The 26,394-nt window shown below is 42.6% G+C and overlaps 1 protein-coding gene across 1 annotated transcript in view; it reads right to left on the bottom strand.

Annotated features, from left to right (window-relative positions):
• The window catches only part of LOC126188598 (hemicentin-2-like), a 1,730,700-nt gene that overhangs the window by 1,301,750 nt on the left and 402,556 nt on the right, over positions 1-26,394 (bottom strand). Inside the window, exon 2 of the mRNA XM_049930200.1 lies at positions 5,124-5,253. Coding sequence (XP_049786157.1) covers positions 5,124-5,253 — 130 coding nt within the window. The remainder of the gene's footprint in view (positions 1-5,123; positions 5,254-26,394) is intronic.

The raw sequence follows: 26,394 nt of genomic DNA, 5'->3' as shown, positions 1-26,394 counted from the left end.
AAACACATGTGCTAAAAACGCCACTGTTTCCAGCGCTTGTTCCCCGACATCAGCATGGGATATGATCACCGTGCACACGAGCACAGGCCGCACAACGGGCTGGCATACTCTGAATCAGGTGGTCGAGCAGCTGCTGGGATATAGCCTCCCATTCTTGCACCAGTGCCTGTCGGAGCTCCTAAATTGTCGTAGGAGTTTGAAGACGTGCAGCGATACGTCGACCGAGAGCATCCCAGACGTGCTCGATGGGCTTTAGGTCTGGAGAAACGGTAGGCCACTCCATTCGCCTGATATCTTCTGTTTCAAGGTACTCCTCCAGGAGGAAGGTGGGACCCACTGCACCCCTGAAAAGGCGGAAATACTGGTGCAAAATGACGTTCCGATATACCTGAACTGTTACAGTTTCTCTGTCAAAGACATGCAGCGGTGTACTTGCACCAATCATAATCCCACCCCACACCATCAAACCACGACCGCCATACAGGCCCCTTTCAAGGATATTAAGGGGATGGTATCTGGTTCCTGGTTCACGCCAGATGGAAACGCGGCGAGAATCACTGTTCAGACTATATTGGCACTCGTCCGTCAACGTAACCTGGGACCACTGTACCAGTGACCATGTACTGTGTTCTTGACACCAGGCTTTACGGGCTCTCCTGTGACCAGGTGTCAGTGGAATGCACCTTGCAGGTCTCCGGGCGAATAAACCATGTCTGTTCAGTCGTCTGTAGACTATGTGTCTGGATACAACTTTGGCTGCGGTAAGGTCCCGAGCAAACCAACATGTAGTACCCCGTGCCCGTCTGCGGGCTGCATCACGTCGGTCTTCACGAATAATTTCGTCAATGTGGGTTTCAAGCGAAGGCATTGACACTTCAACAGGGTGGCCGGGACATTGTTCGTCAATCAATGAGGTTCGAACGTTATTGAGCTGTTCTACGCATTTTTAAAAATTCCTGTGGTTCATACAACTTTCACCACACCGTAAAATCATCCGAGAAAAGACTTTAGTACGTTTTTATCGCACAGAAATCAAAAATGGGATCACTGAAAGTTGTTCAGCTATTGCAGAAATTTAAATGTTACATCCCACCATAAAATGATAAATATTGAAGTTATAAACAAAACAGTTTTTAGCTACTACCTGTTCTCAGGTGATCCCAGTGATGACAACCTAAAGTTATGAAAATGCTAATCTCCTCTAATAAATAGATTTATTTCTACATAGGATTTCCACACATCGCGGATTTCATGGTCATTCTGTGTTTTTATGATAGAAGACGAATGTCCTAGGTGAAGAGACCAGAATACGCGAAATTAGTGAGAGTTTAATTCTTTTATCAACTTCAGTGTTACCAATAACCGCCATTCAAGTATTTCACCACACTTTGCAAGAAAATGTTTCAGCTGAGAACACCGTGGCTGACGGAGTAGTCCACATAATTTTTTTTTCTATCTGATCCAGACCTTCAATATATCACCGACCTTGCGCTCACGGTGATAGCGAAAGCAGTGTAATAATCGATTCTTTGTGATTTTTGCAGTCTCTGGTTCCTATATTTCTTTGCCTCGTGTTTGCATCTCATAGTCTTTGGGTTGTATGAGGCTAATGTTTAGTGTAATTCTGAACAGTCACTCGATTCACAGTTACTGGTTCCATCATTTCATGATATTTTAAAATCAAAATGTCGTCGAAACTAAAAGTGTGGAACGTGGAGGAAATGAACATGAGACTTTTTCTAAGGTATGTGGTTATGCAAGTACAATACGTACACTGAAAAGCGCAGCTTACGTTCATATCCATTGAAATTAACATTCAATTACGAGAAATTTTTATTATAATCAGCTTGGTCGTAATTTTATACTATTGGCATTTCAGCGTTGAGCCGACCGTTGAGGTAAACAGTTTATGCCCTGTGCTACTTGTACTTCCATTTTCTTGAACCCTTTTCCGATTCCTATTCTGACTACTGTTCGCATTACTATTAAATAATTGAGCAAATCGAAATTCAACGCGGTCTTACCTAAAGATTCTGTCGTATTGATAGTGTACATGCACTGCGTACCTAACCTACGTGCAGTCTAATAACCTAACAACAACTCAATGTGGCCAAAAAATAATTATCGTGCTTGAGATTAAATGACAACAAATCCTGAATTATTTTATTACACTTGTTACATTCCAATAGAAAATTGTAGGAAACGAATTCTGAGCGACCATTTCCCAAGCAAGAAACAAAAGCTGTGACTTCTGCTTCAGATCCCAAACAGTTCATTAGTGATAATCAAACAGAATCTAATAAGGTTGCTGCAGCAGAAGCCATATTTGCATTTCATGCTTCGGAACACCACCATTCTTCAATTCTTCCTCATGCACATCAAAAATCGTATGTGAGAATTTTTAATGATTTAAAGGTAACTGCTCAGTTTTCAAGTGCAGAAACTAAAAAGTGAGGCAATTGTAAGTATGTTTTATCACCTTTCGTAAACTAAAATATAAGAAATAATCTCTCAAAAGTGAAATATGTTAGGATCAGTACAGATGCCAGTAATAACAAACTTATAAAATGTTTCTTGTTCTGGCCCAATATTTTGCTGTCACTGAAGGTCTTCAGAGTAATTTATTACATTTGAATGAGTGTAACAATATTACCTCCAGTACAATGAGCGTGTACATGAAGTAGTTTCTGAATTCGATCTTAGTGACAAAGTTTGCGCCTTTGGTGGGGATAATATTATCACTAACTTTGGAGAGGCTGGAAGAACAGCGGAGAAAAATCGATTCAGGAAAGTCGAAAACAAGCTAAACGTGTCTACTGTAGGGGTAAATCGTCCAGTTTATGTATTACATAATGACGTCCAAATGTGAAAAGGCATACAGTTTCACAATATATTCAAAGCAAAATTATTAAAGTGTAAAGACACTTATTAATTTACACTGTTCACATTGCAGTACTAAAGGATTGTTTTGATTTCCTGCATGTGACACACAAAGGTCTGCTACCGTATATAAAATGTAGGTGATTTATTTACTGCAACTGAAAGGGTCATATACATATTTAGGCTCTTAAATCATACTTCCTAACACTTGATGAGCGTCCAAGTCTTCTTAAGTCTCTTAAGTCTATTTTTAATGTTTGCGGAGAAAATTATTTACACTTTCCACATGCTGAAATGAATCCATTTCTAACGGCAACTGGAGAAACAGGATATATCAGTCAGGTCTAACACAATATCAGCAGTAAAATTTCAATAGGAAGTCGTGGTATTTTATCAGACAGTTATAGATTATCTGATAAAATTGAGGAAGCCATTATCCCAGCTTGAACATTTTGACTGGGTACTGTTGAATGTTGTACCTGACTGGGACAAAATAGAGTGTTCACTGCAGTGGACACAAGAAAAAAAGTACATCCAAAGTGTCTGAGAGTTTGCTGTTTGACCAGATACTAAAATAGAAATATTTTATTGGAGATGCATATAAACAGAATCACAGACATAATCAGACTCAGAGCAATTTACTTTCCTCTGTTCAACGCTCAAGGTAATACGACAGGTGAAGAGCTTACTGTAAATTTCCATTATAGCCATGCAGTTATGAATAGTTTCATAATTTTTGTTAGATGTTTTAATTAAAAAGTTATTTAAGATAAACTAACAGTGATTTTCTCCATTAATGACAAATCCTTTGACGATGGCGTCAGTAATTTAACTATGCCCTTTGTGTTGGATCTCTGGCAACCGTGTTTCCATACCAATGTGTTTGTTTAATTATGAGTACAACGACAGAATGGACAGAGTTTCTAAACCGAGTCACAAGTGCACATTATTGTGTTGCATGACTGATTCACGTAAAAATCGGAAATATCCAATCACGAAGTCTTTCTCGCCGGTTGGCTTACAAAATTATAATAGGAAGGCATCAGCCCCGATCCAGTTACCACTTGACATTGGGCAAGGAGTACTCGATGCAAGTCTGATAGAGTGTTAATGCCGTAAGACAGTTTACCTGTGTGCAAACTAAATCTAGTTCTGGTTACGGGAGAATCAAAACTCCGCATCAGTAGACTACAAAGGAGACGAGAGCACAATGTGTACGGCTAAATATTACAATCATGTGTTTATTTTGCCTTTCCTTTCGATTGTGGCCACCAGTGTACTTAAAACTGGAGCAAAGGATGCTGAATTTCAATGTAATACAAGAGACGATGTATGTGCTGAAATTTCCTGGCGAATTAAATGTGTGCCAGATCGGGACTTGAACCCGAAACAGTTGCTATTTGCGGGCAGCTCCTGTGGCGAATGTAAGCTATGAGGGCGGGTATGGAGTCGTGCCGGAATAGTTCAGTCGGAAGAGAGTTTGCACGAGATATAGTTCTGGGTTCTAATCTTTGTTCAATAAACCGTTTAAAAAATGCTTTAAATGGCTCTAAGCACTGTAGGACTCCACATCTGAGGTCATCCGTCCCCTAGACTTAGAACTCCTTAAACCTAAGGACATCACACACATCCATGCCCGAGGCAGGATTAGAACGTGCGACAGTAGCAGCAGCGCGGTTCCGAACTAGAGCGCCTAGACCCGCTCGGCCACCGCGACCGGCACATAGTATTAAGCTGCTAAGGATTTTCAGATCAGTGCATACTTCACAGCAGAGAAATATCATTCTTGATGTACCGTATTACAACATAATATATTACCACACCGGTCCAGGAGTGACCACTCAGCAGTTTGACTTCTGGGATTACCTCTCCCCCTATTTCCGAACTTCACATACACTCTCAAGTGTAAGTGGCTGGATTAGCACTAAGGGACATTAGAGTTTTTTTGTAGTTTTAGAGTCGTTGTAGTCTGTGAATTTAAGAGTTCAAGAAAACCGCAGGACTTGTGGTACCTTAGTTGTTTAGTCGGAATCTTCGTGTCACTGTATGAAGTCGGAGCAGTCGCTTAGAAAGCTCTAAGTTCGTGTCACGCAGTTCTTCTCACTCTAGTATCCCCACCACGGAAACACAGTTGGCGCTACCTGAGATAAATTGTCGGTTCTCTGTAAGCTAGAGTAAAATTATGTCCTTTTAACATTTCTCTTTCATTCATTAGTTTTTTTTTTTTTTTTTAGTTTACTCACCTATAAAGAGGGACGGACGAATCCTTGAACCAGAGTACCATGTTGACGCGGTCATCTGGATACGGAGGAGTGATGTTGCAGGGCAGCTCTGCGTCTTCTCCACTCACCGCCCACACCACCTCCGCCGGCACTGCAAGCAGAAGGAGAAAATCCCAGTTAGAGTTGCCACGAGATGGTCTTCCACATTCTGTTTGCGACGACAGTGAAAATGGGAAAAATTTCTATTCTAGGTAAAAGAGCTAACAGCCGATCGTTCCGCACTGGTGGCCAGCCCAGTTACTGCTCGCTATGAGGTTGACTCTACACCCATGGTGGGAGGTCGCCTCGGGACGTGGCACGCTGCGAAAGACATCCTGGGGAGCCGGACGTCAGGTCTATGTGGTTAGTCTGACAAATAGGTTCAAGGTGCTGTTTGTGGTTGATACTGTCCCTTGGCTAATTGCAGTCGCTTGTCCTGTTCCCGAAGAAAGCACTCAGCCTGCAAGATCTGGGCGCTCACAGAGTGGGAGGGGTTGTTGGTAGTTAGAAGCTCCAATATTAGGGACATTGTTGTCAATAAAAGGAAGAAAGTCATTGTACGCTCCGTTTGCATATCGGGTGGACTCATTCCAGACGTGGAACGGATCCTTCCGAGTGCCATGAAGAGCACAGAGTGCAGCCAACTGCAGGTAATGACTCACCTCTGAACCATTGATGTGATCGGAAGAGATTACCTCTCGTTTAGAGCAGTTATCAGAAGTGGTAACGTTGCAAGATGAAAGCACCGTAGTCAGCAGGAGGGTCTGAGGCAGAGACTCAACCAGTTCTGCAATCGTGTAGGCTGCAAATTTCTCGACTTGCACCACAGGGTGGTGGGGTTTCGTGTTTCGCTATAGGTCAGGAGTCTGTTACAGGCAGAAGGTGGCTACGTGGGTAACGTGGTTGGTTCAAATGGCTCTGAGCACTATGGGACTTAACTTCTGAGGTCATCAGTCCCCTAGAACTTAGAACTACTTAAACATAACTAACCTAAAGACATCACACACACCCATGCCCGAGGCAGGATTCGAACCTGCAACCGTAGCGGTCGTACGGTTCCAGACTGTAGTGCCTAGAACCGCTCGGCCACCCCGGCCGGCGGGTAACGTGGGCTGTGTGGCGTTGACTGGGTGGCTTTTTAGGTTGGTGGGCCTCTCGGAAGTACATAAAGGGCTTCAGACGCAAAGGATGCAAGTCGAACACAGAAAGAACGTAGATCCGGGAACCATCGACGTAACAGTTGTAAACTGTCGAAACTGTGTTGGGAAACTAACAGACTGACACTCAAATCGTTATAGGCACTGAAAGCTGACTAAAGCTGGAGATAAGTCCAGCCGAAATTTTTGGGAGAGACGTAACAGGCTAAATATAGTTGGCGATGGCGTGTTTGTTATTTTTATAAGTAGTTACGTTGCATCGAAATTGAAGTAGATGGTTCCTGTAAGTTAGTATGTGTAGAGGTTATTTTTGGCAACCAAAATAAAATAGTAATGGGATCTTGTTACCAACCTTTCAACTCAGAAGATGCAGTTGCTGAAAAGTTCAAAGAAAAGCTTATTCTATATGGGGCGCTCAACACGAAACGAGGCGGAGGCATAATTACAGAAACCAGTACCTGTATGTTAGAAGTATTGACCCTGGCTGTTGAGACATTTGTCCCACTGTAACACAAGGCCACCGCCTCAATAGAGAGGTTAAGGGCACTCTCTTTTCCTAGCGGTGGGAAACAGCCCTTAAAGTGGAAGAATCAGCAATGATGAACAACGTGAGGTTATGAGGATGCAGAAGGCAATGGAAACCAATGCATTAAAGACACGTAACGTGCATCAACAGGACAAGTGGCCTACAACTGAAAAATGGTTATGATGATCTCTCCATTGGCAAAAGGTTCCGGAGTAGTCCCTCATTCAGATCTTATGGAGGGGACTACCAAGGGGGAGGTGACCATGAGAAAAAGATTGAATAATCAACGAAAGGTTAACGTTCTACGAGTCGGTTCATGGAATGTCAGAAGCCTGAACGTGGTAGGGAAGCTAGAAAATGTGAAAAGGGCAAATGCAATGGCTCAGTGATTTGAAATCGAAAGAAGACAATAATGTCTGGTCATATGAGTATAGGGTATTACCAACAGCAGCAGAAAATGGTGTAAGGGGAGTAGAACTCGTTGTGAATAGGAAAGTAGGACAGAGAGTGTGTTAAGGAGAACAGTTTAGTGATAGGGTTGTTCTTATCAGAAACGACAGCAAAACAACACCGACAACCATAGTTCAGGTATACATACCGACATCGCAAGCTGAAGATGAAGACATGGAGAAAGTATATGAGGTTTTCGTAAAGGCTAATACAGTACATAAAGGGAGATGAAAGTCAAGTAGTTATGGTCGACTGGAACGCAGTTATAGGAGAAGGAGTGGAAGTAAAGTTTACAATAGAATATGGGCTTGGGACAAGGAATGAGAGAAAGACTAATAGAATTTCGCAGTCTGCCGCTCGTGGTCTCGATGTAGCGTCCTCGCTTCCCGAGCACGGGGTCCCGGGTTCGATTCCCGGCGGGGTTAGGGATTTTCACCTGCCTCGAGATGGCTGCGTGTTGTTGGGTCGTCTTCATCATCAACATTCATCCTCCATTAGGACCTTGCCTAGTACAGCGGTGCGGGTCTCCCGCATCATTCCCCTACGCTCTGTCAAGAAGCATTGGACTTCATTTCCTCTCCCAATAGAATTCTGTAATAAATTTCAGCTAGTAATAGCAAATACTCTGATCAAGAATCACAAGAGGAAGGGGTGTACTATGAGAAGACCGGGTGATACGGGAAGATTTCAGTTAAGACTACGTCGCGGTCAAACAGAGATTCCGAAATCAGATACTGGATTTTAAATCATACCCAGGTACAGATATAGACTCAGATCACAATAAAGTAGTGATGAAAAGGAGGCTGAATTTTAGGGCGTTAGTCAGGAAGAAACAATACGCAAAGAAGTGGGATACGAGAGTACTAAGGAATGACGAGATACGCTTGACATTCTCTAAGGCTATAGATATAGCAATAGGGAACAGCTCAGTAGGCAGCACAGTTGAAGAGGAATGGACATCCCTAAAAAGGGCCATCACGTAGGTACAATGAAGGTAACTTCGAAGAAACCACCGATAACAGATGAGAAATTTCAGTTGATCGATGAAATCAGATAATACAAAAATGTTCCAGGAAACTCAGGAATACAGAAATACAAGTTTTAGAGGAATGAAATAAATAGGAAGTACAGGGAAGCTAAGACGAAATGGCTGCATGAAAAATGTGAAGAAAATTTAAAAGAAATGATTGCCAGAAGGACACCATCAGCATACAGGAAAGTCAAAACAACCTTCGGTGATATTAGAAGCGAGGTCGGTAACATTACGATTGCAAGAGGAATACCACCGTTAAATGCAGAAGAGAGATCGTTTAGGTGGAAAGACTACACCGAAATCCTCTATGAGGGGGAAGATATGTCTGATGTGATAGAAGAAGAAACAGGAGTCGGTTTAGAAGAGTTAGGGGATCCAGTAGTAGAATCAGAATCTGAAAGATTTTTGGGTGACTTAAGATCAAATAAGGCAGAAGAGATAGATAACATTTCATTAGAATTTTAAAGGCCTTGGGGAAAGTGGCAACAAAATGACTATTAACGTTGGTGTATGGGATGTATGAATCTGGCGATATACCATCTGACTTTCGGTAAAAATATCATTGAACTATCGCACAGTCTGCTTAACTGCTCGTGCCGACAAGAATAATATACAGAATAATAGAAAAGAAAATTGAGGATATGTTAGACGACGATCAGTTTGGCTTTAGAAAAGTTAAGGGCCTGAGAGAGGCAATTCTGACGTTGCGGTTGACAATGGAAGCAAGACTAACGAAAATTCAAGAAACTTTCATTGGATTTGTCGACCTGGAAAAAGCGTTCGACAGTAAAATGGTGCAAGATGTTCCAAATTCTGAGAAAAGTAGGGGTAAGCTATAGGGAGAGACGGGGAATATACAATATGTACAACAACCAAGAGGGTATAATAAGTGCTTACGACCAAGGAGAAGTGCTCGTGTTAAAAAGGATGTAAGACAGGGATGTAGTCTTTCGCCCCTATTGTTCGATCTGTACATCGAAGAAGCAATCATGGAAATAAAAGAAAGGTTCAAGAGTGGAATAAAATTTCAGGGTGAAAGGATATCAACGATAGGATTTGCTGACGACATTGCTATCCTGAGGAAAAGTGAAGAACAATTACATGGTCTGCTGAACGGAATGAACTATCTAATGAGCACAGAATATGGGCAGAGAGTAAATCGAAGAAAGATGAAAGTAATGAGAAGTAGCAGAAATAAGAACAGCGAGAAGCTTAACATCAGGATTATTTGTCACGAAGTGGGTGAAGTTAAGGAATGTTGCTACCCAGGCAGTAAAATAACAAATGAGGACATCAAAAGTAAACTAGCACTGACAAAAAGAGCATTGATAGCCAAGACAAATCTACTAGTATCGAACATAGGCCTCAACTTGAGGAAGATATTTCTGAGAATTTACGTCTGGAGTACAGATGGTTCAAATGGCTCTGAGCACTATGGGACTTAACATCTATGGTCATCAGTCCCCTAGAACTTAGAACTACTTAAACCAAACTAACCTAAGGACAGCACACAACACCCAGCCATCACGAGGTAGAGAAAATCCCTGACCCCGCCGGGAATCGAACCCGGGAACCCGGGCGTGGGAAGCGAGAACGCTACCGCACGACCACGAGATGCGGGCTCTGGAGTACAGAATTGTATGGTAGTGAAACGTGGATCGTAGGAACATCGGAACAGAAGAGAATCGAAGCATTTGAGGTGTGATGCTACAGACGAATGTTGAAAATTAGGTAGACTGATAAGGTGAGGAATGAGGAGGTTCTGCGCAGAATGGGAAAGGAATACGTGGTAAATACTGGCAAGGATAAAGGACAGGATAACAGGACATCTGTTAAGACATCTGGGAATGACTCCCATGGTACTAGAGGGAACTGTAGAGAGCAAAAACTGTAAATGAAGACAGAGACTGGAATACATCCAGCAAATAATTGAGAACGTAGGTTGCAACTGCTACTCTGAGATGAAGAGCTTAGCACAGCGGAGAAATTTAAAAAAACGATTTTACCCATCTGACGTTAGATATGTGTTTAAAGAATAAAACAACTGACTCACTAGAAGTGAAGCTGGAAATTTTCTTATGTTTTCTGTGTTTAGTCGCAAATCTGAAGTCAGTCGGACAGCAATGTAAAGACTTTTATTTATGTTCTTCTTTATGTAATTCCCATGCACATTTGAAATACATACGTAGTTCATGTAGACGGCGCCATACAACCAATCGATGTGTTCTACACAGCCTACCTTCTTTATAACGTAGTATTCAAACTAACATACATCTAGATTAGAAAATAGTGGTATGTAATGTAATTTACAGGGTGGTTCATTGATCGTGACCGGGCCAAATATCTCACGAAAAAAGCGTCAAACTAAAAAACTACAAAGAACGAAACATGTCTATCTTGAAGTGGGACACCAGATGGCGCTATGGTTGGCCCGCTAGATGGCGCTGCCATAGGTCAAATGGATATCAAATGTGTTTTTTTTTTTAATAGGAAGCCCCATTTTTTGTTACATATTCGTGAAATACGTAAAGAAGTATGAATGTTTCAGTTGGACCACTTTTTTCGCTTTGTGATAGATGGCGCTGTAATAGTCACAAACATATGGCTCACAATTTTAGGCGAACAGTTGGTAACAGGTAGGTTCTTTAAATTAAAATACAGAACCTAGGTACGTTTTAACATTTTATTTCGGTTGTTCCAATGTGATACATGTACCTTTTTGACCTTATCATTTCTGTGAACGCATGCTGTTCCACCGTGATTACCTGTAAATACCACATTAATGCAATAAATGCTCAAAATGATGTTGGTCAACCTCAATGCATTTGGCAATACGTGTAACGACGTTCCTCTCAACAGCGAGTAGTTCGTTTTCCATAATGTTCGCACATGCATTGACAGTGCGCTGACCCATGTTGTCAGGCGTCGTCGGTGGATCATGAAAGCAAATATCATTCAACTTTCCCCACAGAAAGTAATCCGGGGACGTCAGATCCGGTGAACGTGCGGGCCATGGTATGGTGCTTCGACGACCAATCGACCTGTCATGAAATATGCTGTTCAATACCGCTTCAACTGCACGTGAGCTATGTGCCGGACATCCATAATGTTGGAAGTACATCGCCATTGTATCATGCAGGGATACATCTTGTAGTAACATCGGTAGAACTTTACATAGGAAATCAGCATACATTGCACCATTTAGATTGTCATCGATAAAATGGGGGCCAATTATCCTTCCTCCCATAATGCCGCACCATACATTAACCCGCCAAAGTCGCTGATGTTCCACTTGTCGCAGCCATCGTGGATTTTCCGTTGCCCAATACTGCATTTTATGCCGGTTTACGTTACCGCTGTAGGTGAATGACGCTTCGTCGCTAAATAGAACAAGTGCAAAAAATGTGTCATCGCCCCGTAACTTCTCTTTTGCCCAGTGCCAGAACTGTACACGACGTTCAAAGTCGTCGCCATGCAACTCCTGGTGCATAGAAACATGGTACGGGTGCAATCGATGTTTATGTAGCATTCTCAGCACCGACGTTTTTGAGATTCCCGACTCTTGTGCAATTTGTCTGCTACTGATGTGCGGATTAGACGCAAGAGCAGCTGAAACACCTACTTGGGCATCATCATTTGTTGCAGGTCGCGGCTGACGTTTTATATGTGGCTGATCACTTCCAGTTTCCTTACACAACGTAACTATCCGGCGAACGGTCCGGACACTTGGATGATGTCGTCCAGGATACCGAGCAGCGTACATAGCACACGCGCTTTGGGCATAATGATCACAATAGCCATACCTTTTCCGCAATTGGTAAACGGTCCATTTTAACACGGGTAATGTATCACTAAGCAAATACCGTCCGCACTGGCGGAATGTTACGTGATACCACGTACTTATACGTTTGTGACTATTACAGCGCCACCTACCACAAAGCGAAAGAAGTGGTCCAACTAAAACATTCATATTTATTTACGTACTACACAAATATGTAATAAAAATGGGGGTTCCTATTTAAAAAAACGCAGTTGATAATCGTTTGACCTATGGCACCGCCATCTAGCGGGCCAACCATAGTGCCATCTGGTTTCCCCCTTCAAGCTAGACGAGTTTAGTTCTTTGTAGTTTTTTCGTTTGATGCTTATTTCGTGAGATATTTGCCCTGGTCACTATCAGTGGACCACTCTGTATAAACCATAAAGCTTATGCCATGTGTTGCAACTTTTTATTTTATCAATTGACCATGTAGTTCTTTTATTTTTAGCATTGAAAATGGCTAGTCGCTAGACTAAATCTGGATTTGCTTAATAAAACCTGCAAAAAGAAAGGACGACTGACTGCTGCGCTCTATAATTTATAAACCATCGATCGGTCTCCATTCAGAATGATGTAAAGTGTAACGAAAAGAATAACTGTAGGGAAGATAGACTTCTGACTAAGAATCGGAAGGAAAATTCAAGGGAAATGTATTCCACCAACGAGGGAGTCAGCTTACAGAATTACCGTTCCATTGATCTTTCAGTACTGCTCGAGAGCTTCGAACGTAGGTAGAAAAGATCCAAGGAAGGGAAGCGCCTTCGATCATGGGTTGGAGGGTACTTTGTATACGAGTGTCACTTACCCTTTTCCTGTTCCAGTCGCGTATGGTTCTCTGGAACAACGATTTCTGTAAGCCTCCGTGTGGGTTTATATACCTCTAACTTTATCTTCATGGACTTTTCACGGGATATATGTAAGAACAAGCAGAATATTGGTTGACCCCTCTAGGAACGTTCGTGCCCGGGTTTTTAACGGTGGACCACGCCGTGATGCGGAAAACGTCTGTTGTAGTGTCCGTCACTGGAGTTGACTGAGCATCTCCGTGACGCATTCGCGCTTTACGGATGAATGTTCAACGAAATGTGCTGCTCTTCTTTGGATCTCGCCATTTTCTTGTAGCGGTTCTATAAAAAATAAGGATCCCGGACAGACGAGCAATATTTAAATACTAGCCGCACGAGTGTTCTGTAAGATACTTCCTTTTTTAATGAGACTGCTTTTCCTTGGGCTTCTTCCAGTGAACCTGTGTGACATCTGCCTTGCCCACGAAACATTTATGTGGTCATTCCACTTCAGATCGCTTCCTAAGCATAGCCTAGATTTTTAAGGAGATAATTGTCTGTGTAATCACACCATAAAGGGTCTTCCTCTCTCTGCAATCGCAATACGTCATAGTTGCCACTCGTTGACCAAGCATAAATCCTCTGCTGGTCTTCCTGCATTTCGCTACAGTTTTGCACCCTTTCCGATTTTTCCGTATACTGAAACCTCATTGGACGTTCTACGTTATATTCTAGGCCATATGTATATATATATATTTTTATAAACATTAGCAGAACATAATTGACTTCTGATGCGTTTTTCCGACATTCTCAGTTATCCTTCAATATAATAGCCGTGAGTTGCAATATGTAATGAATATGTTGTGCAAAGTTCCAAATAAAAATGATTTTACACAGTCACTCAACAATGCCTTGTACTTCGAAACACTTATTTCTACTTCAGATGACGCAAGAGGAGCGTATTTAAAATGGAGAATATCATTTGAATATTAAACAAAATGATTAACAGTGAACTCATCACTTAACTAATCGTTGAAATGAAACACAGAGAAATTTTTGAAATTTTTCTAAAATATTTCCATTTTCTTTGACACTTTTTTGTTCACTTTATCACAAAAATCTAATTTATTCACAGTTTTTTCACGTGTTCTATTTGCTTCACTAGTGGCTTTCGTTACTGCTGAAAATCAGTTAAGGTGGCAGGAATAAACCCAAAATTTGATTTTTTGTGAGGACGTTTGCGTGAAACTTCAGAATTAGACATAAATTCTTGGTCTAGTACAATTGAAGTGGCCTCACTACTATCGAATGGCCCAATGATATTTGTCACAACGTTAAAGTTTTGGCAGTAATAGCTACTAGCATCAACCCAGGTTACCATCTTGTCAGAGTGGGAGATAGTAGTAAGCAAATGTCTGCAGTTACTAACGTAAAAGTTGTAACATGTGAAGATGCTTCCGAAAATACCTTTTTGGCACAAAAATAGACTGGTCAACATCACTGAATACACCACGAATCTCTTCTGCAAGTCCGTCTAAAACACGAGCTTCACAAGCCACGTGTACATTTTACTCTATAAAGCTTTCAGTGCATCGGCAGCTTTCATCATACTATAAGGCGTTGTATCCATTACTAAGCGTAGTACATCGTCGTGCTTAATACCGTTGGGTCATATTGCACCCTTACATCTGTGGAACAAATGACTAATGGAGGGAAGATTTACTTTTTCTAGATGTTCTCCGTTTATCCATCAAAAAATTTGCTAATGGCGGAAAAATTAACTTTTCCTGAATGTTCATAGTTAATTAATAACTCTTGTCTTCTACCATCTGTTTCCAAAGTCCCTACAATCATATATGCAGTATATCCTCCCATATTGTTTTTGGAATCGTTATCTATGACGACTCCCACCAGACAAAAGAACAAGAGAAAATGGATTCCGGGTAAAGTAAGAGTATCTGCATGAAATGAAAGAGGAATTGCTTACAAAAAGGCGAAATAGCTAAGATATTTCTCACTCCAACAAACTTTGTATCTGTCTCAAAACCTAAGAAGATGCTAAAAGAAAATATGTTGGAAAATATACAGGGTGAGTCACCTAACATTACCGCTGGATATATTTCTTAAACCACATCAAATACTGACGAATCGATTCCACAGACCGAAAGTGAGGAGAGGGGCTAGTGTAATTGGTTAATACAAACCATAAAAAATGCACGGAAGTATGATTTTTAACACAAACCTACGTTTTTTTAAATGGAACCCCGTTAGTTGTGTTAGCACATCTGAACATATAGACAAATACGTAATCAGTGCCGTTTGTTGCATTGTAAAATGTTAATTACATCCTGAGATATTGTAACCTAAAGTTGACGCTTGAGTACCACTCCTCCGCTGTTAGATCGTGTGTATCGGAGAGCACTGAATTACGTAGGGATCCAAAGGGAACGGTGATGGACCTTAGGTACAGAAGAGACTGGAACAGCACATTACGCCCACATGCTAACACCTTTTTATTGGTCTTTTTCGTTGACGCACGTGTACATTACCATGAGGGGTGAGGTACACGTACACACGTGGTTTCCGTTTTCAATTACGGAGTGGAATAGAGCGTGTCCCGACATGTCAGGTCAACAGATGCTCAATGTGGTGGCCATCATTTGCTGCACGCAATTGCAATCTCTGGCGTAATGAATGTCGTACACGCCGCAGTACATCTGGTATAGTGTAGCCGCAGGCTGCCACAATACGTTGTTTCATATCCTCTGGGGTTGTAGGCCAATCACGGTACACATTCTCCTTTAACGTACCCCAGAGAAAGAAGTCCAGAGGTGTAAGATCAGGAGAACGGGCTGGCCAATTTATGCGTCCTCCACGTCCTATGAAATGCCCGTCGAACATCCTGTCAAGGGTCAGCCTAGTGTTAATTGCGGAATGTGCAGGTGCACCATCATGCTGATACCACATATGTCGACACGTTTCCAGTGGGACATTTTCGAGCAACGTTGGCAGATCATTCTGTAGAAACGCGATGTATGTTGCAGCTGTTTGGGCCCCTGCAAAGAAGTGAGGACCAATGAGGTGGTCGCCAATGTTTCCGCACCATACATTTACAGTCCACGGTCGCTGTCGCTCTACCTGTCGGAGCCAGCGAGAATTGTCCACGGACCAGTAATGGATGTTCCGTAGATTAACTGCCCCGTGGTTTGTGAAACCCGCTTCATCGGTAAAGAGGTAGAACTTCAACGCATTCTCTGTTAATGCCCATTGACGGAATTGCACTCGATGATTAAAGTCATCACCATGTAACTGCTGATGTAGTGACACATGAAACGGGTGAAAGCGGTGACGATGCAGTATGCGCATGACACTACTTTGACTCGCAATGTCCCGTGTACTCATGTGTGGGTTCATGGCAACAGCAGCTAACAAACCAACTGCACCCGCTTCTCCTGTGACGGGCCTGTTACGGACCCGTTTGCGTGCTACGACCATACCTGTTGCATACAGTTGGCGGTAGGTGTTATGCAATGTGTGGCACGTTGAATGCTCTCTGTCCGGGTACCGTTCGGCATACACACTGCAGGCTTCAGCTGCATTTTGTCGACACTCGCCGTAGATGAGTATCATCTCCGGCTTTTCAGAATTCGAATACACCATGGTCACAGTTCCTACAACACTACCCTAACACAGACGTCTGGTAACACGGTGTACTACAGTTGGTCTGCGTGCGGAGACGAATGCAGAATAACAATAGCAGCAAGCGCTACATGTAGACACTGCGACAGCAAGACCAAACAACAACAGTGCACTACAGCCACATTCGTAAACACGGTCGTCATCGCAAACATGTCCCTGCAGATGCTGCTCGCCGACCGTGGCCCGTGTTTGTTACAACACGCAACTGAACGTCGGAGGTTTCAGGCGTCAACTTTAGGTTACAATATTTCCGGATGTAATTAACATTTTACAATGCAACAAACGGCACTGATTACGTGTTTGTTTATATGTTCAGATGTGCTAACAAAACTAACGTGGTTCCATTTAAAAAAACGTAGGTTTTGTGTTAAAAAACATACCTCCGTGCATTTTTTTATGGTTTGTATTAAACAATTACACTACCCCTCTCCTCACGTTCGGTCTGTGGAATCGATTCGTCAGTATTTGATGTGGTTTACGAAATATATCCAGCGGTAACGTTAGGTGACTCACCCTGTATAATGTTGTACAGTGCAGTACAACAGAAAAATGAACAGCGTGCATAGTCGCACGTCCATTTACTACCCGAGGAAACTACGTATAAGCTCATTCAGGTGCACTGATAGACGCTACAAACGAGGCTTTGTGCACGACGGTGTGATTTTCTGTTATAATTCAGGAGCACATGTTCTTAGAAGGGTCAGCCAAATTGTTACTTCCTTCTTCGCACATCTGGCAAAAAAGAGCGTGATCGAAGAATTACGGGGATTCGAGCCTTCACAGAGACTAACCGAAAGTAGTTCTGCCATCACACCATTCACAAATTCAACAAGAAAAGAGGAAAACGAACAATGGTACTGTTACATAAAATGTACTCCACCATGCAAAAATAAACTGGCTTGCGGTCTATAGATGTAATTGTAGAAATTGCACTTCAACAAATCGTTTACGTACATGGTGAACAAAAGTGGTTCTGTCACATTTCCTTGGGGCACTTCTGACCTTAGCTTTGTGTCTGATTAACGCACATCATCCGGAACGTCTTATTAGGTTCTATTACTGGAACATAATTCAAAGCGGTCACTTATGTGAGAACACGTGTCACATGCTCAGAACTTTTTGGACAGCCTCTACAGTTTTATTGGTAATCTACAAAGTAGAAGTTCTTATCAAACACCGTTGTTACGTCTATAGTTACGAAAAATCTTCTTCTTTCCCTTAAGGATAAAAGCCTTAATGACTTGTTTTCGCTTTATATGATTTATTGCCATATTTTCTTTGGTCTTCACACACTACTTACGACTGGCTTGTATCTACTTGCTGCTTTGGTAGTCTTGTTTCACTCATTAGATACTCCCTGTTTTCAAATCTTCACTGAACTCTTCATTTCTAAATACATTCCGTTCATTACATCCCTTTAGAGGTGTTAGAGATTTCATTTCCTCCGTTGGTACGTGGATTTCATATCTCTCTCTCTCTCTCTCTCTCTCTCTCTCTCTCTCTCTCTCTCTCTCTCTCTCTAATTATCCGTTATTTATTTACACAAAGCAGGATAGGGCAGCCATTACATTGCGGAACCTGAGCGGGTTGTCCTTGTGGGTTTTGTTTTTTGATGTTCTTCTTCTGGTGCCGTATGTTATGTGGAAGTTACTTAATTTAATATCTTTGTCTTGGTTGTGGTCAAAAGGTTACTGTATTCAAGGTAGCTAAAGATAGGACTTCTTTAATTAATTGATTTTTGATCATTATTTCGACTCTTAGGGGAATTCTTCCTAAGAAAGCTATCACATTTCTTTTGTTTATGAAGATATTTAGATTATACTAAGTTGAGCATAGACGCAACTTGTGTAATGCTTCTTGCAATTCATCATCTGTTCTGTCACTAAGTAGCAGTTCCTCAGCAAGTAGCAGCGTATGAATGACTTCGTTTTTCACAGATTGATACAATGCTTTGAAAGTGTACTTAGTCGGATACGAGTGGTGTCGTTTATATATATTCGTAAACAGTTTCGAAAAACGACCACAGCCTTGTCTTACTCCTTTGCTTCTAATTAATTCCTGGTGCTCTCTTCCTTTATGCTGAACTATTTGTGTTCAAATTCAGGCTCTTTATTGCTAACGTAAGATGATTTAGGGTGCCCATGTATTTTCCGTAGTATCTTACTAGAGTACCTCGTCGAACGCTGTGTCCAAACGGCAGGTTATATTCTCTCCTTTTCTTCAGTATGTTTATTGCATGTATTATTATCTGTGCAAAAGCTTGGTTTCGTAAACCAATTTCGAAACTCAAATAACTTGACTTCTGTTATGGATTGTAAATGCATAAATTTTACTCCCTGTTTTTCAGACGGTTTTTAATCTCTAATATTTTGTAGTGGATCTGTCACCTTTCTTGAAGACTGATACTATACTTGCTGTCTTCCACTGCTCCGGCATATTATATTTTTCTCAAGTACGGAAAGTGATATTTCAGTTAAATTTCTCCACATTTCAGTAGTTCCGCAATAATTCCTTCTGAACCGGGGGCCTTTCTGTTTTCACTTTTCCCTAATGTTTCGTCTAACGCTTTTATATTTTCCATTGTGTCTTCTTATATATTTTTCTAAAATGCAGAAAGTGATATCTCAGTAGAATCCTTCCGTGTTTCAGTAGTTCCGCAATAATTCCTTCTGAACCGAGGGCCTTTCTGTTTTCTGTTTTCTCTACTGTTTCTTCCAACTCTTTTATAGTTTCCATTGTCTCTTCTTCTTATATCACCTGGTTATAATTGCATCAAAGATTTTTATGGTGTTCGATCCAATCCATGGTTTCTATTACAACAATCTTCCCTCTGACTTATTCATGTTTTTCTGCAGTTTATTAGAGCAGCCCTTAAATCTACGCGCATCATTCTGTATTTGGGTGACAAATCTATTGCAGCTTTCCCTCCGTGCTTTCCTCATTATTGCTCTAGCATGTTGTCTTTACGTTTCATGAGAAACGCAATAAGTAATTACTGATGTGGCCCCGTTTTGACAGTAATGATCAACTGACGTCAGCAAAATTCGCATTGTATCCTTTCGGAGATGGCGAACACAGGGCACGAGAATGGCAGGCAGGACTTGCGTCAGTTTCGCCTCCAGACAGGCCGCCCGCAGCGCACCGAGGGCTGCCTGGGAGCGTCATCAGCAGCGCCAGGGGTGGCTCTCCAATTAGCCGCGGGGCCGGCGGTGGCGGCGGCGGCTGCGGGGGCGGAACCGCAGCGAGTACGCGCCTCATTAGCGGTGCGTAATGCTATCGACTAGACCGCGTGTCATATCGGGACAACGCCGGCGGGCAGCGCCACGCCCCTTAACGAGGCCTGCGAGCGCCATTTAGGGCTGCGACGAGCGCTCGGAGTAGGGCGGTGGCAAGAGAGGGACGGGGGGCGGACAGCCGTCAGCAGCGGCTAATAGCTCACTGCCGCCGGCGCTACCTGTCTGTCTGGCCGTTCTGCCGGGTCACCCTCTCTCTCAGTCTACAGGCAATACAGAAGGGCAGCATACAGCATCGCTGTTGACGCCTTTCAAGGGTACTACTATGCTACCTACGGGAATACATTCACTGGTACAAATTTTCATTTTTCGAGACATATACGCTGATGATGGTTCAAATGGCTCTGAGCACTATGGGACTTAAGATCTTAGGTTATCAGTGCCTTAGAACTACTTAAACCTAACTAACCTAAGGACAGCACACACATCCATGCCCGAGACAGGATTCGAACCTGCGACCGTAGCAGTCCCGCGGTTCCGGACTGCAGCGCCTAGAACCGCACGGCCACCGCGGCCGGCTATACACCGATAAGACCTACTGTTATTATAACTGCTGCTGTGAGACTGGATGTGGCTTGGTGGCGTAGCAGGTACGGAATTTGGTAAAGAAAGTATAATAGCGGCGCAGAGATAAGTGGGGATCATTCTAGCAGAAATACAGGCAGAAAATTAGGAGCTCCAATGCCATAAGCGACTATTGCAAAGGGCAGATTGTTGCAGCCTGACATCTGCGAAAATATATGTAGGAATCGGCGGACTTGATGGTTGTTCGCGTCCTACTGCCGTGGATGTCAACATAAAGAGATCGGAGGACGAAAAAAGAGCAGGCGGCCAGGCGTTAATGTCCACGCATCAGGATACGTAGTCATGCAGGCATACGACTGTTCGAAACAAGCACACCTCTACGAACGGACACAGATCGATCCTACATTATGCGCTTGAGGGACACACACCTGGGCTTACATGGACCTGTGGTTATGATGAAAAGAACGGTGACAGCTGTAAAATACGTGAACACTACTGAAGACAGTGTGCATCCCTTCATGCTTTAGGGTTCGGCAAAAGAGTTTGATAGATTTTTCAGTTGTTGTAGCTGTTCTCCTTTAATATTCTCGAAATTGCTCAGATCTGCAGACTTGTTTCTTCTACTCGACGGACCAAGTTCTTCAGATCATATATGTGCAAAATACCTTTGGGTGTAGACTCTTTCTTTATCGGACAGACTTTGCGCACAACGGCACAATGATGATTAAAGTTTGACAGGTGTTTCCGCCTACGATACATGATACGGAAAGCAGACACCTGTCTGTTTTAGTTTTATTTCTGGACCATTCCCTCGTAGACATATTATAGTATCAGGTATATCTTCTGAAGCAGGCTCAATTACTTGGGTTGAAACCTAGGTAAAGGTTGGTTTCATTACCGCAATCGAGGCTGACAGTTTCTTATTATCACGATTGATGACTGGGGTGCAATATTGAACGTACTGACACCTGTCTGTAATTAAAGAGTCAAATGGTATTTGGGACTGCTTAATAAAAGAAGCGCTAGAAAGAAAAATGTAAAATAACACCCTCAATAAAGGCATCGGCTTGCAGGTAGCTAACCGCAGCATCGGACATGGTCATCGGAAGAATGAAACTGGCATGATCTAACACATAACGTTGCCTAGCACTGCACTGGGCGTTAGTGATGTAAGAGGCGGGAGATGGTTGTGGAAAAACGGTTGTGATGTTTGCCTTACAGCGTAGTGGGCAGCCTACTACGGGTCATAGGTTCAGTCACGACCACTACCAATTATTTGTTTTTCAGTATTTGTAATTTCTGGTAGTCTCTAACAATATTTCACGATTTTAAACCACATATGTTTTGAAATATCTGGAATGATGTTTATCTAAATGGACACTAAGTGAGATATTGTAAGGGATGCCATCATCAGAAGCATATGCCGTAATCACCTTCGGGCACCTGGAACCAATACTGAATGCAGCTGTGTCATTCCACCGAATTAGATTCGATTTTATGGTAAGGTTCCCGAAATCGACGAACAGAAATGGATGGATAATAGTCTGGATTGGCTACCTCACCCGTTTTGGTGTCATGAAAGTTGTTACGACTGCTGATGCTTGGTAAATCACAAAGTTCCTTGTAGAAGACAGCCTTTTGAAGCACGGAGCTTCCCTTATGACGAGTTCTGATAGTGAGAAAATAGCATAAGGTAATTCCACGTTGCGACACTACCCACAGGATGACAACCGCCTACCATCCACAGACGAATGGCGTCATTGAAAGCTTTAATAAGACGTTGGAAGCTATACTCTCGATGTATCTTGACCTATAACAGCGAGATTAGGGTACAACAGTGCCTTTTGTAATGTCCACATACAACACTGCCAAGCAATGCACTAATAGCTTCACACCTTTCTGCTCCAGGGACCCAAGACCGAAACAACAATTGATACATTGTTCTCGTTTCAGTCGGACGATTCTCAGGATGACAGCGAGAAACACCTTATTACCAGGGTCGAAGAAGCAACACAGCTAGCTCGTACGGATCCTGGACGCTCAGGAGAAGAAACGGGAGCACTGAAATGCTACGCTCCGAACGCTGTGATATTGCCCGAGAGACTTGGCCTGGAGTTTTGTTCAAGTCGAGCATTATGAACATGTATTAAAAAGTCCGAAAGGCACAGACGTGCTACATGGCCTCCAGAGCATGATGCTCTGATACAGTCCAGGGACACACATCGACGATGGAAGAATCAAAGATAATGAAGGCCAACTCGATGATTGCGGAGATTCGAAGAGAGCGCTGCCTTCGATGCTCATCACAGTGATGTAAGTGTAACAAAACGACAGAACGCGAACATCCGCTAGCACCACTATACAGAGGACCGTTGACAAGATATAGATTCATCGTGCTCTGTTCGGTTGTAGTTATCACTTCTGAAACACCAGGTGGTTGTTTCTCCTGCAGGGGGAGCAATGCGGCGACCTGTGCTGCATGCAGTAGGGCGTAGTGGTTGGCACTGATGTCTGGCTCGCTGCTGGTCACCGCTTCAAACCCAACCATCGTCAGTTACCTGTTACTTAGTATTTGTCATTTCTGGGAAGATCTTGAAAAATAATATGTACATAGTGCCTGTATATTCTGCAATGTTCGATATTTGTATAGTCGTCAGTGTTTTGGAATATTCGTTGCTAGCGTAAATAGGATCAGTCTCCGTCTGCGATTTCACTTCTTTGTACGTTGTGGAAGTAACAACCGTGCTGCCAGTGCTAAGAGTTGTACTTCATTCACGTTCCTGCCTTCGGTTTTGTACACTATTGTTGTTTAGATGTGACAATATTACTCTTCAGATTTGTTTCCATAAGCAACTGCATGCTCCACGACCTTACTATTGACGTCCAAGCAGAAGGAAGGGCAGCATGGAAGTAATTTTTTAATCTGTTCAATGCAGATCGATTTCAAGTACTGTGTAGCTATCTCAACTGTTTGTTATCTGCAGTGACAAAATGGCACCAGTGCTAGTCATCATGACTTGGAGGTTACTGCATTGAAGGTAGCTACAGAGTAGTTGAAATCGATATGCTTTATACAGACTAAAAATTTGCGACAGGTGCTGCCCTTCTTCCAGCTTGAACATAACTCTCGTTATCCAAGTGTTACCATGAGCAATTTATCACAAGCTGTTGCCTCAAAACTTGGCCAGTATATCACGCAAATAGATCGCTCGACAGAATGAGCCATATACTAGTGTGATATTGTGTGTTGCTTATATCTCCTTAAATGTCCCATCTACCTCGTATAGATTAGCTTCCCATATTTCTTCACATAGAACTTAAACGACAGGTTTTCTTTCTTTGAGATAGTTGATTTTTTGGATTTCTACTGTTTAGTATTCCCACGTGGTTTATGTCTGTACAGGAGCACCCTACCTCTCTTTCCATAATTCCACGCAGATTACTCCACATTACATTATGTATTTTTTCCTCTCATGGTGTCATTTGTTATTGCAGTGCTTTAGTTTATTGTTGCACACTGTTACTAAATGTGAGATGAGAGTTGCTGCTCATCGTTCTTCCCGCCTACACATTGTCAGCTCTGCTACTGCTCATTCACGTCATAACAGTTACTTCAAAAACCCCTCCTACAAATGATTACCCAGCGTTCTCTATTAGCTATTAACAATATCACATTTGTCTATCGGCTTATATGTAATTAACAACCTTTTTCTATATAAATGTAAATGAATGTTTTTCTTACTCGCAAAAATACTGACAGCACTAAAAATGGACCAAAGAACGGGTACCATTTACGCTAACCTGCAATCACTGTCATATTGCATGTACGAAGGACTTGTGTAGCGTTTAGTTAGACATATGGAATGATCTTTCGCGTCTGCCTTGTCAGCTGAAAAAATACAAATGTAAACGATTCTCTGTGACAGTGTGCATTCCAATCATTTTCTGATTGTGGCTTCACCGTTTTTCTATCTCGATTTCATTTATACCACGTATATACCATTAAATATAACGGCCGATAATTATAGAGAAACACTGTTACGCGAACTCATGTCTGCAATGGAAATACAGGGTGTCCCAGGAGATGTGGTAAATTTTTGGGGATGTGACAGAAACGAACATTCGAGGCAAAAAAAAAATCTAGGAAACGTGGGCTCTAAAATACATATCTTAAGAGCCATGAGCACTTTGTCATCATAGATACTGTCCTACCGCAAGCTCTTTGATTTCCTTGTTTGGAGAGGGGTTAGTGTGGATTAAAACAGGAAATAAGTCCAGTAAACATGGCCTTTAAAACACTTACCCTAAGAGCTACGAGCACTTGTTCAGTAGATGACATGTGTTTCACAGTAGCGAACATGAACAAGTGCTCTTAGTTCTTTAGGTATGCACTTTAGAGCTCATCTTTACTAGACCCTTGCTTCTAGTGATCGTCGTACGCCCGTCTATGTAACTGATGGACAACACTCTCGCTCGAACACTTTTCAAGCCACTTTTCAAGAATAAGAGCGGAATTACACTGTTAAGTCAGAACGTTGTGACAACTGGCTACCCCGAAACTCAGTGTCGCCTGGCAGAGTTGTAGCGTGTGACGCGATGAGGAAAGTATACCTAATGTAGAAAAAGAGAAGAAGGATTCCATATTTTGCGAGGTGGTAGTAATAAACCATAGCAAGAAAAAATATCCAGCAAAATGCGTGCCTTAAGAGTTATAAGCAACTGTTAATTTTCGCTATTGCGAAACAAATCTATTCGACAGCAAGCTGTTTGCTGTTAACCGTAATCCAGGAGAAAAGCTGCTCGAAATATACAGCATGGACGCAGGCCGTTGACACCTGTCGGTTGTCTTATGCTATGGGGCAGATTCGTCTGAGTTTCCAAAGGTCTTCTGTTAACTGTTGGAGGTATCATGTCAGCTGTGGACCTACGCGAACATTATTAACATTATTGCTGACCATGTGCTTCCCTTCAACATTGATGTCCTCCGTGACGGCGGTGGCATCTCCCAGAATAGATGTCTGTGTCCCAAGGCCATACCTGCGTTACAGTGCTTTGAGAAGCTAGTTGCTGATATCGATGTAGTGTTTCAGCTATTAAAATATACCTCATATGAAATCGACGGAACATGTTCCGGACGATATAGGGTGCCAGTTCCCCACCCACAAAGCACTGACCTGTTATATACGGGAATTGTGTGACCTGTGCGCAGACAGCTGATGTCACATACACTACTGGCCATTAAAATTTGTACACCATGAAGATGACGTGCTACAGACGTGAAATTTAACCGACACGAAGAAGATGCTGTGATATGCAAATGATTAGCTTTTCAGAGCATTCACACAAGGTTGACGCCGGTGGCGACACCTACAACGTGCTGACGTCAGGAAAGTTTCCTACCGATTTCTCACACACAAACGGCGGTTGACCGGCGTTGCCTGGTTAAACGTTGTTGTGATGCCTCGTGTAAGGAGGAGAAATGCGTACCATCACGTTTCCGACTTTGATAAAGGTCGGATTGTGGCCTGTCGCGATTGCGATTTATAGTATCGCGACATTGCTGCTCACGTTGGTCGAGATCCAATGACTGTCAGTAGAATATGGAATCGGTGGGTTCATGAGGGTGATACTGAATCCTTACGGCCTCGTACCACCAGCAGTCGAAATGACAGGCATCTTATCCGCGTGGCTGTAGCGGATCGTGCAGCCACGTCTCGATCCCTGAGTCAACAGATGGGGACGTTTGCAAGACAACAACCATCTGCACAAACAGTTGGACGACGTTTGCCGCAACATGGACTATCAGCTCGGAGACCATAGTTGCGGTTGCCCTTGACGCTGCATCACAGACAGGGGCGCCTGCGATGGTGTACTCAACGACGAACCTGGATGCACGAATGGCAAAACGTCATTTTTCGGATGAATCCAGGTTCTCTTTACAGCATCATGATGGTCGCATCCGTGT

Source organism: Schistocerca cancellata, chromosome 5, assembly GCF_023864275.1.
Source record: "Schistocerca cancellata isolate TAMUIC-IGC-003103 chromosome 5, iqSchCanc2.1, whole genome shotgun sequence".
Taxonomy (NCBI): Eukaryota; Metazoa; Arthropoda; class Insecta; order Orthoptera; family Acrididae; genus Schistocerca; species Schistocerca cancellata.
Note: the sequence above shows the minus strand (reverse complement) of the source record. Positions and strands in the feature narration are given on the sequence as shown.